At 39.3% G+C, this 19,726-nt stretch overlaps 1 protein-coding gene across 3 annotated transcripts in view; it reads right to left on the bottom strand.

Annotated features, from left to right (window-relative positions):
* CDYL (chromodomain Y like) overlaps window positions 1-19,726 on the bottom strand; it is a 110,252-nt gene that overhangs the window by 47,881 nt on the left and 42,645 nt on the right. For 2 of the 3 annotated variants that reach the window (XM_037379283.1, XM_037379284.1), the window contains exon 2: window positions 14,278-14,944. The exons of the other annotated variant lie outside the window; for it this stretch is intronic. In XM_037379283.1, the coding sequence (XP_037235180.1) occupies window positions 14,278-14,944 (667 nt within the window). The remainder of the gene's footprint in view (window positions 1-14,277; window positions 14,945-19,726) is intronic. 3 annotated transcript variants of the gene reach the window in all.

The raw sequence follows: 19,726 nt of genomic DNA, 5'->3' as shown, positions 1-19,726 counted from the left end.
CCAGGTCTTCCTGCAGGGTGGCTCTCCTTTCCAAAGTGTCCACTCCCCCACGCAGTTTGGTATCATCAGCAGACTTCATCAAGGTACACTTGATCCCATCATCCAGATCACTTCTGAAGATACTAAGCAGCGTTGGGTCCAGCACCCACCCCTGCGGGACCCCACTGGTGACAGGGTGCCAGTTTGAGCTATTATCACCAGCCCCTGGGTGCAGGCAGCCAGACACTTCCCCCCCACCGCACCGACCACTTGTCTAGACCCTCACACATCGGTGTCTCTAGGAGGAGGCTGTAGGAACCTGTATCAAAACCCTTGGAGAAACCCAGGTAGACATAGTCCACTGCTCACGCCCCAGCATCAGCCGAGCAGGTTACTTTGTTGTAGAAGGCGATCAGGTTTGTCAAGCACCATTTGCCCTTGGTGAATCCATGCTGGCTATTCCCAATCACGTGCTTCATTTGACTTGTGATAGCCCCCAGGAGGATTCATTCCGTAACTTTCCCAAGGACACAAGTAAGACTAGGGGCCTACAACATCCTGGATCCTCCTTTAAGCCCTCCTTGTAGATGGGGGGTGACATTAGCTTTCTTCCAGTCTTCTGGAAAGTCCCACAATCTCCACAAATTCTCAGACATTATGGAGAGTGGCCTCGCAAGGACGTCAGCCAGCTCTCTGAACACCCGTGGGTGGACAGTGGCAGGGCTGAGCTCCTGTAACAGTTCCCACACCAACTCTCCCTTCGCTGATGGTGGGTCTGTGTTTGCATCCACCTGGATGTTTGTTCCCAGGGCCTGGGGCCCAGCAGTGCCGGGGAAGGCAGAGGGGAAGAAAGCATTGAGAACCTCTGCCTTCTCAGCGTCGCTGCTGACTAGTTCACCTCTCGCGTTCAACAGTGGGCCAGTATCTTCCTTCTCTTTCTGCTTGTGGTTTACGTACCTGAAGAACCCTGTCTTGTAGCTTTTGACATCTCTGTCCACCTTCAATTTGACCTGAGCTTTTGCTTTTCTAACTGCATCTCTGCAAGCCCTGGCAAATGCCCTTGTAGTTCCCAACCGGTATTTGTCTGCTTTTCCAGCGCTGGTACACCTGTCTTCTGGTTTTGAGCAGACTCAGAAGCTCGCAGCTAAGCCAAGGGGGTCTCTTGGTCCATCTACTTCCCTTCCCTTTAAAGGGCATGAACTGGTTTTGTGCTTCCAGGAGAGATTACTAGAAAAACTGCCAGCACTCGCTAGCTCCTTTATCCCCCATGGAAGCTTCCCATGGAAACCCTCCCAACTGAGCTCTGAGCAAGCTGAAGTTTGCTCTTCTAAAATCTAAAACCTTTGCCTTAGTACCAACCTTCAGCATGCTCAGCAGGATCCCAGACGCCACAATACTGTGATCACTGTAGCCAAGGCTACCACTAACGAGATACTACGAAGTAGTACTGTAAGTAATTTGTCGGATCAAAACGTCCATTTCACAGTATCTAACTGATGTAAACAAGACCAATCTGAGGCGCAAACAAACATTGGGCAGAGCAGTTCTACGATTTCACAGCAATTTCTGCAAAATCTAAATGTAAAGAAAAAAGCACACTAAACCAATTTACCTACCCAACCTCACCCCTACAAAAAGTTTTTACTCCTTCTAAGTGAAGCCACAAAACAACTGGAGCAGAATTACAAGAGTATCTGTGAAAACTGGACACATACCAAGGAACTTACTGACCTATAAACAAGGTCTGTAAAAGTACACAACTAGAAAAGTACACATCTCATAAACATCCCTCTGCAACCAACAGAAAACCTCCTTAACTGCTGAGGATTGCCAGGGATACTGGAGTATCTCAGTTATCATCTGAAGGCTCCAACAGCCTCCCCAAGGGCCTTCCCTAACCCTGATGCAGTGCTGCCAAACTCACTCCTGCGCACATCCCTCCTCGCCGGGCAGGGGGACAGCGGGTAACGTCCCTTAGGCGAGGGTGCTAGGATGACAGCAGGGCTCAGCCAGGGGACAGAGAAGCCAATGAGCCCATACAACTGGGGGGGAGGGGGAAGAGAGAGATAGATATAGAAATACATAGTCAAACTGTAATTAAAACCCGTCAAAAATTGCCCCGGTATAATGGATTTCTCTTTTTGGATTCTTCAAAGAATGTAAAGCCTATCCAAAGAGTATATGAAGTACTTATAGCAAGAAAATAGGCTAATATTTAAGTATCTTAAAAATATATATTTAAAAAACTAACACATAAAAGGCTGAAACATTTGAAAATGTGACCATTGAGTTTAACTAAGTTCTTAGACTGTCATAGCATAGCTGATTCTTACACTGGCTAAATATTAAAATATTAGACAAAATTACAGAAAAAGCATAAAGATGTTAATGCCAGGTCAACTACAGACCCACCTACTGACCTTTACACCTGTTTATCCTGAAGTAAATTTTGTTTAGCATTACTCCCACCCTTTTAAACCTGAACACATTTAAGTATATGGCCTATTCGTATTACACTACCCAACTAGGTTTGTAATTTATAATACACAATAGTTCAGTAACAAGTTCTTCATATTACACTTTAACTGAAAAGAATCTAGAGAGCTGTATTACTTTCACTGGGGCCTAAATTTCACCTGCCACAATCTAAAACAAGTATGATAGAAGAAATTAATTTGGTATCAGACTTCATACCAAGAATCTGAAAACAGAAAACAAAATAATTAAAAAACCCCTGAGAATAAATGCAACTCTATTATAAGAATTCACTGTCTTCAAAAAGAAAGCTCACACAACTGCAATTATGTCTTCCATTATTTTGTTTAAAAAATTATCTATTATTTATATGCATAGCATCTAATAGAGCATGGAGTGCTCCTTAACATTTCATGCATGAATCACTAATCTACCAATATATCTTTTTCAATAATAAGATGACATTTCAAATTTCCAGTTTGAAATGCCAACAAAACATAAACAGGGAACCCTTAAACAAGAGAACAAGAGGAAAAACGATTTCTTGAAGATGACCACTGTGCCAGAGTAAAACTTAATACCAGAAGAGAAAGGACTTAAGAGCAAAGTATCTTAGCATACCACTGTAACAAGTCCATTTTCTTCTCAAAGTTTCCCAGCAAGCCAAAAAATAAAGATCAGCGAGGGATACCGATTGTTCTGGCTTGTATTACTTTACCAGAAGACTTCTAGATTGACCTTTAATGTTAGCTAGCTACACCTGTGTTTGGAAATGCCAATCAAAAGAATCTGATTTCCAAAAATGCAGAGCATGAGCACTTCCCCATGAGGTCAATAAATACAATAGGTATCTAAACTGTCAATTGGGAGGAAAGAAAAAAAAGTATACCATTGATTTCTAATGTGTCTTGAAGGCACTCATGCTTGAATAATTTTACCCCTTGCTTTCAAAGCTTATTAAATATAATATACTTGTTACTTTTTCCTTTTACTTTACAACATCTAAAGGGTCTGTTGAATCTAGCATTCCAGAAAGAGAAAGAAAACCTTTGAAATAAACATTTCCTCTGATTCTCAAGAGCAGAAACATCAAGTAGAACTAAATCAAGCTTGGAAACCCCTCATTTCAGAGTACTTATTCCAGAATAGGTCCTGGATCCTAACCCACAGTTTGGGCAGCCACTCCATTTACTGTCATCACTATCTTAATACCACATGATCGTTTAAGAAAATGTATTCTCTGACAGTATAGTTATTACAAAATACACAGTTTATTATTAATGGTAAGATTTATTTATTGATTGATTTTTACCTTTTTTAAAATGGAAAACTCTCTGCTTCCTACAATAACATGAGATAAGCAGTATGTTTAAATTTTTTTCTCCTTCTACCATACTTAAAAATTGGTTTTGCTGCTCCATTGTGCTCAGAAGGGCAATTTCTAAAAACAGCCCCAACTTAACTGACTATACATGATGCAATAAAGCTAATGGAACAAAAAGCACCATCAATGTGCAAAGCAAAGCAACAAGAAAACAAAATGTCTCACTAGCTTTCAATAATAGCAATCAAAAATGTAACCTGTGTTTTGTACAAACTTTTAAATATTTAAAACAGGTTTTCAAGCTAATTGCCTACACAATACTTAAGTAAAAATAGATGATTCTCTAAAGAATGCAGAATAATCTGTCATCCTTTGTATTCAGAAATGAAAACAGAAAAGCACAAAATACACAGTGAATTGTTCGAAATGCCCATTATTGGCACATTTTCCTGCTTGTACTAACATAAGAAAAAACCCTATCTTTGAATTCCTCGGTGAAAGGGTTTTGTCAAGCACTGCCACAAACACATCTTCACACCATCACCAACTTTAAGAGAAGCCCTAGCAGGATATTCTTTCCATATGTGGAAAATTATTTTAAAATTACCTATGTCAATGAAGTTTTATGCCTGGTAAAATAAGTTAGCTGTATATTTACAGTTGGTTCCAACTCATTCCTGTATCTCTCAAAAGTGCCCACGGAATTTGAATCTGTCCAGCAAGCAAAGGGATGAGGGGAAAATACAACGTAACAGATCTGTTTACACTGGAGGGCTTTTTTGCGCTGACTAAAAGAATGACTGAAAATCAGTATTTCTTTACTTAAAGCATCCAAATTGTGTGGTGTTTTTTTTCCCCCAAATGATTGTTTTATACAGTTCCCTAAGCATTTTTTAAAGGACGTCATATATGGAACTAGAATAGAGAAAGGTACTTCACAGTAAGGACCTCAGCAGGAACCAGACCAGATCTCCACCTTATTACTGCTTTTCCAATGCTTGTCTTAATATTCTAACAGGGCAATGGTTAGAATCTCTGAACGACTGCACAGTATAAAAGTAATTTCATAAAGAATAGTTGAGTGAATTAATCCATAAATAGTAGTGTCTAACAATGCAGAAAGAGCTATAAAACCCCCTGAATTACAAATTTCAGGTATGTTACAAAACGTTTCCTTACTTCTAAAGCAAGTGAACTTACATTTTTTGTAAAATTATACCATTCCTATAAATACAGTTAATTCCCATTACGAATGCCTACCATTTTTCAAAATGGTCATTATCTCTTTATGTCTTGGACTCAAATCTGTATTAGCAAACAGTTCTCAGGACTAAATGGAAGCCACATCAAAAGCTATTATCTTTCTGGTTTGAATGTGACACCCTTTGATTTCTTTAGATGTCCCCTTGTCTTAATCATTCAATTCCAGAATAGAAATTTCCAGCTATATCAGTCATTATTTCATTGTGTCTATAATTGGTCTCTTCTCTAAGTTTTTTTTCAGTATTCCCTTCAGATACATTATTTATTATCACTGTTACTACTACTATTATTATTTATTATATACTTCATTCCTGTTGTACCAGTTTTCACCAATGGTTTCGCCTAGATTCTCCAACTGTGTATACATTGGAAGTCCACTTCCACACATCTCACATGTTAGTAGCCTGACAGGCTGCCAGCTGGTTTCTCTACTCCCTCTCATTCTAGCCCAACTTAAGAATGATACAGCAATCCAGGCTGAAATCTGAGGGACGGCAGTGCGAAGGCATGGAAGACACAATGCCAGCCAATACACCAAACCTGACTGAAGAGTAATGACGAAAGTGTGTGATACAACAGAGAAACCTTGAGAGCTTCCTAATCCAATAATAGGCCAAGCCTTCTTGGACTTGCCCTTAGCAGTGTGTAGGTAACTCCTATCTGCATCCCAGGTTCAAAACTCTGTTTAGGAGCCAGCAAGGAAAACAATCAGTCAAGTTATCTTCCTGCTGTTCATCACTTTACTTAGCCTCCCACTTTAGATATGCTCCTCTAAAGCTTCTAATTTCTTACGTCTTCAGGAATAAGTAAGTGTTTCTTCGCAAATTTTGAATCTTTTCTGCTCACTGCAATTTAAAAAGATCACTAATAAATATAAATAAGCACAGATGCTATTACAGAATCTTATGACACCCCACTGTTAACCTTCTGACACAACTACAACAAACCATTAAAAGCCTTCCCTGTTTTCCACCTTCCCAGCCAGTTTCTCAGTAGCCTTTCGAAGCACAACTACTTTCTTCAGTTGCCTCTTTCAAGGAATATTTTCAAAGAAAATAAATGACAATCTGTACTTCTTTATGAATCTTTCACAGAGATGTTCAAAGAACTCTTAACACAATAGTAAGATGCTCTCTTTCCTCTGTTTCTTCCACACTAAATCTGAAGACCTTCCCAGTTTTCAGTTGTGTTCAAATAGATTATGCTAGTTCAAAGCACTAACGTTTATGATTTTCTTTCGTTTCTTTAAAGGCATCTAAAATATAATAAACTCTAAAGCATTTTAAATTAAAAATACTTGCTAAAGAAAAACCAAAAGCTGTTCTATGTATTCTAAGATTGCAAAATTAAGAAAACAGTTACTAGAGTAGAATTAACTGTTTGATAATTTGTGGCCTAATGCATTTTAATGTGTGTTCTTAAATACTTATATATGCAATATAAATGGCATGTATAGCAGATAATTTAGATATCTTTGTTTGATTTGAAAATATGCGTACCGTATCACAAAAGTATGGCCTCTGTATTAATTTTCTTTTAAATAATAGTACTTTGCTATGTTATTATCAATAACTCAAAGCAGCAGGTTTGGATCATAATTATGCCAGTTTGAATGCTGCAACTTGTCTGGCTGGGTAGTAAGTACAGCTATCCCAGGGCAACACAGGATCCAGCTATTCATTAGTTCTCATAAAAATGATATTTTTGTAATCACCTGTAAATCGCAAAGCTTTTTTTTTTTTGTTATCCAAGCAGCTAGCTTTAAATTTATTTATTTTTTTTAATCTCAGTTTTGCACCTCCTTGAATCTAACATTTTTCTCTCTTTCACAAGCATTCATGGAAAATAACTGAAAGAGTTTGTTTACTAATTCTATGATATTTTATCCCACCTGTAACAGTCTATTTGTGGACTTTTTATTTTAAGTAGATACTGTGATCTAGGCAAATCTTCCCTGAACCATATTACGATTGTTTTGGTCCGTTATTTACGGATTTTTGTATCAGTCTATTAAGACTGATCTTCTTTGCAAGACAACACAGATTCATAATGACAATCTCCTTAGCAAACATGCATTCTATCCACTTCACAGCCTTAACAGAGACGGGAGATGTAACTTTTTAAAAAACTGAAACAGCAAGAGACAAGAAGTGTTGCTGGTTACTCTGCCAGGCACAACTGCAAAAGGCACAACATGAGTATTTCTGATTGCACTTCACACTTCTGCTGTATTATCAGAAACTGTTCTGAAGTTCTACATTTTAAGAGCGGTAGAAGAAAAAAAACCTAGCTCGAGATTTTTGTTCTATCATTCAGTCTGACCTTCAACACATTTTCTCTGTGCAGATTTGCATGCAAAGTAGGTTGAAAGCCAGCCTTGTCAACAGAGCCTTTGCTTCCTTGTGCTTCACCTTTCCTAAGTTTTTACATAGCAGGTATGACAAACGTCCTCAGAAATTACTTTTGTCTCGTGTTGGTACAAGTACTGTAGGAGGATGTGAAAGCTGATAGTTACTGACCCCATCTGAGTAGTCAAGAGAGATTTAGACTCCAGATCCTTAGTCCATGTAAGCCAGTGCAGTGTCAGAAGAACGGCACAGCTAAGAGCTCTATGTTTACCACTGGGCCAGGAGGTGTAATACAAATTTCAGTGAAAAATGACAGGGGTTTTTATCAACTTAGATTGAGGATTTCATGTCCAAACTGAGTATTTCTTAAGAACTCCCCACCCCTACCCCCCCAGCCCTTTTTTTTTTTTTTTTAACATACATTTTATCCAGAGTTTCTCTATTAGTTATTCAGGGACAGAATTAAAACAAGGAAAAAGCATGCCTCTGTCTCCCTCCCCAGGGACACATCCTTTCCCTCATTGTCACTTCCAGAAGGCTGATAAAAATAAGCCTGTACTTAAAGGAGCAGTTGACTAGGCCATATTATAACCGGGGGTTGGGGAGGCAGGGGAAAGGAATGGGACCACTCTTCTCAAAGTAGCTACATTTTACACCAGCTTAGCTCTATCAAAAGCTACACCAATGCAGCATCCCACCGAAGCATCTCTGTCCTAAGTAGTGGAGGATGGCAGAAGGCAGAAAAAGGAAGAAAGCACTCACTTATGTTCTTATGTTATGAGCACTTATGTTCTCAAGAAAACAGCCTTAAAACTCAAGCAAACGCTGCACTTAAATCCTCAATTATGATGATGGTAATCTCTTGACATAAACCAATATGCCCCTGCAGAAGAGAGATTTTTCACAAGTTCTCAATCCTGCAGCACCATGTAAAGTAACAACAATCTGGACCAGAAACTGCACTAGCAACAAGGCAGAGGGGTGACAAAACCCAGACCAGTATGGAATAACAGATCAGTTTTCCACATAATACCGACTATTCGGTCTACCATATCACTTAACACCTTTGCATTTATATTGAGCCAGAAAAATACAGATAAACAAGACACTGGCAATAATTTCAGAATATTATTTTAGTTAAGAGTAAAGAAGCTGAAGATCTTGAAAATGACTTAGTAATACAGATGGAAAATTTGACAGTAGGTTAAAATGTTGCAGTACAGTGCATAAGGGAAGTATATAATGTGAACTCTTAAGGAATAAGATCTAAATGAAATGCAACTTCTGAAAAAAAAACCCCACAAAGGTGTCTTTAAGGTTGATTAAATGAAAACTGGTTTACTTTTTACTCTTAAGTGATTTGCTAAATGCATACACAATCAAAGATAGAAAATTACACACTGCTGCATTTGACGAAGAAGTTTAACCAGTGATTTCAGAAGTTAGGCAGGGTTTACAAGGATTTTAACTCATTTCATAGGCTTTTGTTTGTACTCATAAAACACTTGGTTGCTTTCCAGATCACTCAGCAGAGATCAAGCCACCCTTCAAGTGCAGTATACAAACACTGAAAAAGGAAGTTCCTGTCTTAGGGCTCTTTTGCGATTACATTTTACTACCTAACCAAAACAAAAACAAACAAAAGGAGGGCTCAAAGCTGCTTCTATCTTTCCAGGATGCTGAAAGGAAATCTGAAAAACTTTAACACAGCACCCCAACTTTCCTTTAGTTGTACTGTCCACTCTAATTCACAGAGCAATGAATTTCTGCAACTCTCCTCTTCATTTTGCTTTTTGAGAGGCTTATGTGCATAGCTTGTGGTCCCTGGACAATTAATGTGGTTCACACCCAACGGCACCTTTGTCAACTGCTATGCTCTTCCCATGGGATTCTATTTAGGGTGGCCTAATGAGTTGTGCTGGTGACAGTAGTCTGCTCTTCATGGAAAGCCCAACACCCAGGCACATAGGGGGAGAGGGAAGAAAGTAACTGGGAGAGCTTGGGAGGGAACTGGGTGAGCTCCCTTCACCCTAAGGAACAGGCGGTGGCTGAACACCTTCCAGCTCAGCTTGGTATTGTATTGAGAATGTATGTTCTCCCCACTTCCAGTTGCCTCCATAAGCGCTTCTACACTTGCTTGATTCCTATTGAGACTAAAGCTATCAGACGCACTTAAACAACAGACGCTATTTTCCTTGGGCGTTAGAGCAGCTTTCGGTTTTCCGAATCTGTGGTTTTTAATCTCATAAGCTGCTTTGGGTAAGGCACAGAACAGGTAACAAACAAAACTCAATTTCAGTCATTTTTTTTTTTCCTGACGCCTGGCTTTTCTTTTGGTGCTAATACCATTGTTTTGAGATAAAACCAGCACCATTATCCAACTGAAAAATCAGCAGACACCCTTGTTCTTTGTAGGGTGATATACCGCAATAATCTCTGTATTGTCAGACAGCCCACTGCTCCTGCAAGTTATTCAGCTGAACTAATACGTGCAAGGAGGAGATGCTAATGCCACTGTGCACACTGGTGGTGCTTGTCTGTCTCACAAGTGATGTAATTCACTGTATTTCTTGTATTTCTTCTCTTCCTGTATGCCAGCCACCACCCTGCCTTATTCTAATTATAACAACATATGCAGCTAGATGTGCTTTTCTTGCTCATTTTATACTTTGAGCTTTGCATGCCTTTCTGCCCCAAATCTCCTTTCTTGTGGCATTTGTTCTCAATTACATCCACATGTTGGACACTGTTAGCTGAATAAAAACAGTAGCAACCATAAGGTGACCCAGAAAAAAACAATACTAAAATTTGCCAAGCAACGGTATCCACCTGGTTTATGGTCAAGTTTTGCAGATGAACAATCAATTCAGTCTTTTAGTCCTTTCGAAAATTGCAAGACAACTCTCTAGCCTTGTGTGACTGGCAGATTAAATTTCCTTTACAGTTTCACTTCTTTTGTACCCTATTACAGAACTTCCCTGGATATTATGAGCGTACTGTGCCTAAAACATTTGCATTAAAATTTCAAAGCTATTTTTTCATTCAATTTTGATGAAGGAAGCTTTCAAAAACTTTAAAGGTATCAGAACCCCATTGTTAGACATGAGACCACTTTTTGTCTTGCCTAGTTTTGAGTAATATCCATTGCCTGTAGGCGCCATTAACATCTTTTCCATAACATTTCAGTTCTTCAGCGGTGTTTTCCTGTTAATTCATCCATTTCAGGATCGCTTCTATTAACTTTTAGTAACAGCTGATGATGACCACATATTTCAGAAAAACAGAACTACAGCAACGTTCATTCAGTGACCCATTCCCACTTTTTCCATATATCATCCTTCTTAGACTCGTATGCAGTATATTACTCCATTGTGTCTGTTTTCAAGGCCAAGCCTTTAAAGTATGAACATTCAATACAATGGTTTCCTTTGTTAAAAAATATACTTTGGATAGCAGCTAGATTTTAGTGTGCTGAAACCACCAACTCCCAGAGCAAACATCACTGTTATTTTATTCCCCTGGTACCCCTGCATATTTGAATAAATATTTGCAGGTTGCCTTTTCTGAGACCGTAGGAACTTTGGAACAAGAACGGCATCATGGCAGTTTGTCTCATGAAAAGCAGGACTAGGTGCTACAATAATGCTAATATTTCCAAGTAATTGCAATCATGGGATTTTCCTATGCATACGAGTTTTTTTGCATGGTGTGTACTTTTATTACAAATGAAATTAAAAAAAATATAAAATCAAGTCTGGGGAAAACAAAGAACAGACTAAATGCTGAAGAGTTTCGCCATCCTGAACTAGGACTAAAACCAACAGGAGTCACACAATTCAAAAGCAGTCACAGCAATAATCTCAACAGTAAGAACACTGTTTTCATGTTAACATTTTAAATTATTTTTCCAATATTACTTTAAAAAAGTCAAAATCAAATCAGCTTTAATTGAAAAAGTTGTCTAAAATTTTTTGAAGTGTAATAGAATTACACTGAACTGAATTAGAATTTTTCAGAATTATGCTATCCAATTAGGATTTTGTTTTGACTAACTGGGTTTTTCCAACAAAAATTTTTTGACAAAAAAAAAAAATCCCTAAACTAGATGAAGTAAAAAGTTATTTTTCAAAACACACTTCTGTCTTCCTGACAGCATCCTCCATGTGGAAGTAGGAACTCTTACAATTAACAGAAGGTGTATGCGGAGGAGGTGGGAAGTTTGGAAAGAATGCTCCAAATGCCAGATCTATCATCTGTATTATTAATATGTCAGATCTGGTGCATATGAAGATGAGGGTACGAAATTGATGGCGTTTCTGTGCAATGAATATCTCCCTGGTTCCTCATGTGGTGTTGAGAATGTGATGAGGTGTCCATTTAAGACAGAAGGAATGTCCTGAGTAAGAAGCAAAATGGGATCCTGAACCGTGACAGCCCCTTGCAGGGGAGGGAGGGAAGCATCAATTTACTACATTTTTAATGAATAGCAGCGTGAAGCTAAAAACAGCAAGGAGAAGAGTACAGCTTTAATGAAGAGACAGAGAACGTGTGAGCTCGGGAAGCTCCAAGGCCAGGCTAGCTCTGGGTGACAGGGCTGCCTCTCTGCGCTTCTGTCTAAATAAAGGTCCACTCTGGCCGTGCAGAATGGCCGAGTTGGAGCCTGGGCTTCTGGAGAAACCTATCTGTCCAAAAAATCCTAAAAAGCTAGGAAAACCGACTGATGTCAGACATAAATGCAAAGAAAAGTATTTTTCTTTTGCAACTTTGCTTCCAACTTTTACAATCAGAGAATTACTGTGTAATTTGGATGTTACCCCCAAAAGTGTAGCAGATGAGCATAACCACCTGCAAAGCCATAATAATTTGGGTATTTAGCATCCGTTTCCGAGCAGACTGCACAGCTCAGCTTGGGGATTGGCACTGGTGTATCAGAACAGAGAGGGAATGCCTCAGTTTATGTTCTTGTACTAACATCTCTCCATCAGCAGACAGAAGGTGGAAACATATTGTGTGGTTTTGGGCAACCACATATTGTGACTATCTTCTTGGCTCTCCTCTTTTTGTTCTACACCTTAAGATCTTGTGAAAAGAAAAGTATGAGGAAAATCCCACATTGCCATCATCCCTAGGGTCAGCCGACAGCTTTCATTGTTAGTTGCCCAGATAAATGCCTAAGAAGAGCTGAAGGAAGTGGTGGCAGCTGAGGAAATTGTAACATCTCAGTGAAATGGATAAATGCACCTCAGCTCATGTTTTATGTGTCACTACCATTCCTGTGCAGGTCTTCCCACTTCCACGTAATGCCCTGTAACTGGGCCCTCGCTGTACCACCATATTACCAGAGCGAAAGGTTGGTGGGAATGATTTAATCATTTCTGGTGACTGATCTACCCAAGAAGGTCCTTTGTTTTCCTTTTTTGTTTCTGAACGCTGTGAGGCAAAAAAACAGGACACTGAAGGCAGCAGCGCTTATCAATCACTCCACTAGGAACCAACACCACACTCCAAAATGCATATTAATTATCACAAAACCATCACATGTGCAAACACACTCCTCTACCTCACCTACTCAGAAAACTCACATACTGGCACTTCTTGCATTTTCCCCTCCAGCTTTGTTTACATCCTCTAAGATTTACATTCCTTCTTCAGCCCATGCAAAGGAAGAGATATTCCTGGCATCCGCGTGTGCATTACCATGGTTACCTAGCTCATCTGCAGCAAAACGGGTTGGCCCATGACCTGACACCACAGCTCCAGGAGCACACCCCTGCCTTGCCCACTGCTTTTCAACCTCTCCTGCTGCAGCTGTTTTTCCAGAAAATCTGAACGCAAGCAACAGTGGAGCACCCAACGCAAATTCTCCCAAAGTCTGCAACACATTTTTTGCCTATTTAGTTTGTGTCAGTCATTTTGGCAGGCCCAGCCCTTGATTTCCAAGCAATTTTCCCAGCGAAACATCATGAATAGCATACCTGCAGACTTTACCCGCTGCATTTTATTTGAGGATGCAGTATTACACTTGAGAATTTAGCCTCGAAAGCATGCTTACAAGAACATCTGCGACTACACAACAACCTGGATCTGTCGGGGAAGAACAAGGGTTTGGAGCACAAGAATGAGGACCACGAAGTCTTCAACAAGGGTCTCAGCTGGGTGGGGGGAACAAACAGCTTCCTCCCACAAAAGCAGTTTGGGTTTTTTGGTATCACAAATTTTACAGTAAAGTTGAATGAACTGTCATCTACCAAGATATTAGCAAACCAGGCACCAAACCTAAATAAGCTCTCAATATCAAATGAGGTATAAACAACAAAATATTGATAAAATATAACGAAGACAGATTCAATCCAGGCAGAAGGCATATGTATCTCCACAACTGGTTCAAATTTTCGCTGAAACAAAACTTACCAACTTCATTTTTTTAAGCAACAAAATCCTCACAAGTTTTTTTCCAGGCAATATTTGTAACAAAATTGGTATGTAAAATGTTATGAAGAATCCCTGTTCACACTGTTCATCTATTTCCATAATTAATTTTTCTAACATTCGTACAAAATGAGACTATTTAAATAAACTTAAAGCAATGATATAATCTCTGCAAATGGTACACTGAATAGATGTACCACACAATGTCAAGGCAAACACAGGTGTATTTTATGGTGATTCTGAAAACACAGATACCAATGAATCTCTGCAAGGAAAGCAAAAGCTGGCAAAAATCAAAATGGCTTTGTAGTCATATAGTTATGTAAAAAAAAGCTGTGAAGCTCTCCAGACTTGATTTAACATGGTTGAAACAGAGCGGGTAATTTTTTTGCATCTGAACAGCAAAAAAGATCAGTCAAATGAAAAATCCACACAAAAATGACCGACTCGTACACATACCTTTTCCATTTATTGTTAATGCTGATGCAATTGTGGCTGTTACTGGCACTGGCAATTGTGGCACTAATGGATGTATCCTTGGCCGGCTCCCCATCCTAGCACGCTCTGCACCAGGTCCTAATAAAGCTCCCACTGGTTTTTCTGCTGCTACTTCTGGTGCTACAGAGTCTTCTTGATCCTGCTCTATATGGTCCATTTTATCCAGGCTTTCATTCTGGAAGCCATCAACTGTTGTCCGGCTCTTAATTGGACTTTTGGGCACTAGGATTTTAATACCTGATTTTGCGAGGTCCATATTTTTCCTTCCAGAAAGAGACGGTGAATTGTTTTTCCGGAACTTCTGGGTGGCAGAAAAGAGTTGATTATTTTTTGACTCATGATCTTTACCCATAACTAAAGATTTAGTAGATGTCTTTGAAAAAGAACTATTGGTAGATCTAGAAATTTGTTTTCTGGCGTTATTTGGAGAGGTCCTGTTTGTCCTGGTTAATGTGCTTTCTTTCTGCTTTTCATTGTGGCGTCTGTTAAATTCATGTATATATTCCTCACAATTAACAAGGTGCTGTTCTGGCTCCCAAGTGTCATCTTCACTGTCGTATCCTTTCCATCGCACCAAATACTCTGTTTTTCCCTTCTTGTTTTTCCTCTTGTCAACAATTCTCTCTACCTGTTAAAGGAAAATTAAACATTAGACAGGGGCAGATATACATCTCAAGTGAGCAACCTGCATGCAAGTCATTTGTTTGTAGTTCTGTAATTCTGTATCGTAGCTCTATAGCTGACAGTCTTTCACTGCTGACTGGAAATTCCTCTCTTTAAACTTCATCTGTTTACTTCCACCTCATAAAAGATGTTCCGAAATTGTTCTTCAGTAAGTGTTTTGCATGCACAAAAATCAGAATATGACACATTACAGTTGACAATCAGCACTGGCCCCAGCAAAGTTTTGATTCTAACTTCAACATGGATAGGACTTCCCTCTCCAAATATAGAGACCATGTTTAAATATGCTATGTAAACACAGTGAGTTTACCTTACAAAACTTATCAATTTGATATTGTTTGAATAATTTGCTTGCTTAGCATAAGCCATACACGAGAATCTCTTACTTACAGTGAGCTATCCTTTAGCTACCAGGGACAATATGGTACAGCTCAGAAATTGGGTCAAATATGGAAGATTTTCTTTAGAGGCTGTTCTTCTTGTGAAAACAGAGAACTTGTTTTGGCCAGAGTATTTGATACACATACTTGAACAAATTACCATGCCTCACTTATCTGCAAATAGAGATGGTATTTATGTCACAAGTATTAAGCATGCACATGCTCCAACTGCACATGGGACCCACAGGCTAGAGGAATTCAGGCAGTGGGGTAAAGCAGACAGGGCAGACAGCAGCAGCTGCAGGAACAGAGGCTCATGCCTCATACCAAAACTCATGCCAGTCATGCTAGTCCGGCAGAAAGGGAATTCTTTTACAGAAAAGAGATGTAAGGGTAAGGCTAGTCTCAGGATTTCTCCTTTTTATTTCATTTTCCCTACCCAGGCTGATCTTTCTGGTAAATCCTCCAGCCCACTTCATTTCACTTATGGGACCAATACAGCTTTTTTCCCCTTGTCTATCTTCCTTTTGGTTATTTAAAAAAACCCAACTACAAAGCAAACAGAAAATCAACAAAAAACCCCAAAAAACAAGCAAACAAATAAAAAAACCCCAACAAACCAACAAAAGGGGAGGGAGAGATGAGACTATCACTTATTAATGTAACTGGTAGCCCCTCATGAACAAGGACCACGCAGGTAAGCTAACGTGACATGTACCGAGGAGAAACTCTGACGACTAGTGTGTTAAACAAACGGAATGTCACACAACGGTTTGGAAGGATGGAAGGAAAATTCAGGTATGTATGGTACACATATATATGGTACACATATATGGTATGATTCATTACCGAATCATATGACTGTTGACGACAGATTCTCTTACGGGTGCACTTCAGTTTTATATGTGGCATATTACCATAATGTACTGCCTGGTTTTCAACACTGAGGTTAAATGATTACTATTATTATAATCTCAGTAGCAATATAACTACATATTGTACAACTTCATGCGACACCCTGCAGGTATTGTACTATGCTGTCCTGTCATTAAGATGTTGCACAGCTCTCTTTGCAAAGGTCTTAAAAAAACCCAACCAAAACAACAACAGACAAATAAAAACCAAACACAACCAGCTCCACCTTTACCTTGTTACTCAGTTGTACAGTTCAATACATTTTATAGAGAGTAATAAAATACAAATTGTCCAAATATTATTTAAGAAGTTAAAATACATTAAACCTATCTTTATTCTGGTTGTTCCATTTTTTAGTAAAGTTACTGGACTTAAAAAACCCATGCAGCTAGAAAAATGAAACTACTCTTTTTCCATGAAACTTTATTAAATAACATCTTAATAAAAATGCTACCCCAAATAATAAGTCATTATGTAGAAATATGCCTTCAAATTCTTTTTCATAGAGACCTTCAAGTATTAAGCCAGAAATGGTAAATTAAAAAATAAAAACAAACTCACAAATCAAACTTGGTCTGCTGTCAAAATGGCAGTTACTGTTATAGTCTTGCTTATCCTCTCTCCCTCTCTCAACCTTCTAAAATAGATTTAAAAAAACTATTCTCAGAGAAGGATAGAAAGATCTCTGCTACTAGCAATTTTTTTAGGTAGGTATTTTTATTTTCTCGCAGGAAATCTTTGTAACAAACAGCATCGATTACTGTGCACAAAGTTCTACTAGCATCTTTCAATACTGAAAGGCCACCCATTAAGGACATGCCCTTTTCAAGTAGGAAGCCATCCCTCTCATCCAAAAAACCAGACACCTTGCAGAGATAACAGATGAACTCTAGAACAGGAGACGCAAAAATCCATTCCCAACCCGATGATTTATAGAGCAAACAGAAATGCATAAAGAAGACTGTTATATTTAGCTGTATTGTCCAAGCCTGCAACAAAACCTAGTCTGACACTGCTTTCTGATTAAAAGGAGATTTTTTTTTCCCCCAAGCCTTTAATTCTTCTTGAAGACATCTTATTTCTGTTTTATTTACAACACAAAAATTACAGCAATTAATCTGTGATACACAATTTTTCATGTGGTTCAGAGTTTTAGTGAGGGTCTTTTTGGATTGCCTCAGTTCGATTATAGTCTAACTCCCCTAGGACCACCTGAAAAACTGCTCAGGAGTATTCTGCCTCAATACTTTTGCTGATGATAACAGCTACATTAAGTGTTTCTCATCCGGATTTTGGAAGAGGAAACTGGAATGCTTCCACAATACACACAGGGTTTGAGTATAGAACAGGAATAGGAATATCCATCCTGAACTGGTGGCTTATTTAAACTCTTCCATGGCAAAACCAGAGACTGCAAACCTGTACCTTTCTTTTCCTACTGAAAAAGAAAGCCTGTCTGATTTGCCCATTTCTGCTTTGGGGTACAGTGGTGACTTGACATGAAATGCAATGCGAGACAATACTGACGATTTACATCCGAAGATTAAAATGAGAAAAAGAATCTAACTGGGTGGGGAAACAAGTCTATGTCCCTGCTTCCCGACAGACACATCAGTTACGGTGTGGTTCGATGGCACGGATCACCTGCTGGAAGAGCCAGGTAACATCCACACAGGCGGTATGGCGTCTCCCCCACCATCATAACCCTGGAGCCCAGCAGGTGCGTTTCTGATCCTACGCCAAGTTAGTCAGAGTTCAAAGCTGGCAGAGCGCCCCTAAGCACCAGGGGAAGAGCAAGGCCGTATCTTTTGCCATAATCACGCCAGAAAAGTTGGTGAAAACTAGTTCGTGCCAACTACCATTTCTACAGCATCAAATACCTTCTGCCATGGGGTAATATTTATTTTCAGTAATTAAAATGCTGTGTACTGCCAGGATTTGCCACCGATGGTTAGTTTTCAAGTTTTGTAGAAGAATCAAAACAAAATGGAAAATGATAGGAAAAGGGAAGAAAAAACAAGTGTGAGAGAAAGTTACCAGGCAAACTATCTGGCTGGCAAAAGATAACATCTCCCAGTTTATTTTAGCATGCCAAGTTATCACTTTCCCCACATGGGGTACTGATCAATGATGCTCAAAAACTCAGCCAGCAGAATAACTGACAGAAAAACAATGCCCTGTTCAGAGGTATAATCCAACAGTGAAGTGCCCAAATCATAAACCCACGCACCGAAATTATTCCTGAGATTTTCCACCTGTAAACCAGCAACATTTCCCATTCTTCCATGAATGCGGTGAGAATTGGTTCATGTCTGCTTCCTCTCCCTGAGAAAGGAGATACTTTGATTTTAATTGCTTTTATTAGCAAAATATATGGCATCTACACTTCTTCAAAAACTGGACAGGAACCAGGTAAGCTTGCAGGCCAAAGTGCTGTTTGGCTACAGCTGCACCAGGTGAAAACGGCAACGCTGCAACTGCTCCTCCCGGTCCTGTGCTTAGAGACAACAGCTCCTCCCCATCCGTCAGCACAACTTCTTGTGTAATTATTCCCTAATGCAGTTCTGTCAAAGTGACCTGGTTTAGATATTAAGAATACCTGAGCTAAGGTAGGCATCCTGAAATAACTGGTTGGGAGAGCAGCTGCATACGCGGTATTTTCTGACACATCTAAGTGGACTGCAACTTTCAGCAGAGGAAAACAAGCACCTATGGGCAGGACAGGTACTGTAACCTCGTCGTTCTGCTGCGGTCAGAAAAAGGACACAGAACCCTAGTCCACGATGAAAGATCTTTAGTTCAGGTCAATAAGAGCAAGCATGAAATTCAAAAGGATGTTCTCAGTCTGAAGCACTGTAATTTGGGTACGTTTGTAAACTTACATAAGGCACACTCTGTGTATGTGTATATAGGTAAATGTCGTATCTATAAAGATCATACTTTACAGAAGATTTGAAGAGATTAAAGGTACAGCTGGGGGGGGGGGGGGGGGCAGGGAAACCAGAATGAGCAAAATATACATATAAGCAGGCACGTAAATATTCAGTGAACGCTGCCTTCTTTAGCATAAATCCATTTTCCATTCCCATCTTCATCTCTGTCAAGCTAAATTAATTTAAAGTTAACAGAATGCAATCTATTTGACTTCATACTCTATCTGTTGTCTGTAAAATATAGGCGAAGGCCTTGTTCTGTTAGCTGCAGGCTATGTTTACATTAGCGTTTTGGTTCAGAGCAGTAGTGTAGTTTAGAAGCAAATCCTTCTCCCCTCTGCGCTATCCCCACTTACTGTGCAATGGTTTTGTTCACAGACCAGTTTTTGTATACATGATATGGATTCTTTATGGAGAAATATAAAATGGAAATGGAGATGTACCAATGCAATGGTATTATTTGTCATGCTTTAGCCCCTACAGGGGCACACAGGTCCA

This window comes from Falco rusticolus, chromosome 3 (assembly GCF_015220075.1).
Source record: "Falco rusticolus isolate bFalRus1 chromosome 3, bFalRus1.pri, whole genome shotgun sequence".
Lineage (NCBI taxonomy): Eukaryota > Metazoa > Chordata > Aves > Falconiformes > Falconidae > Falco > Falco rusticolus.
Note: the sequence above shows the minus strand (reverse complement) of the source record. Positions and strands in the feature narration are given on the sequence as shown.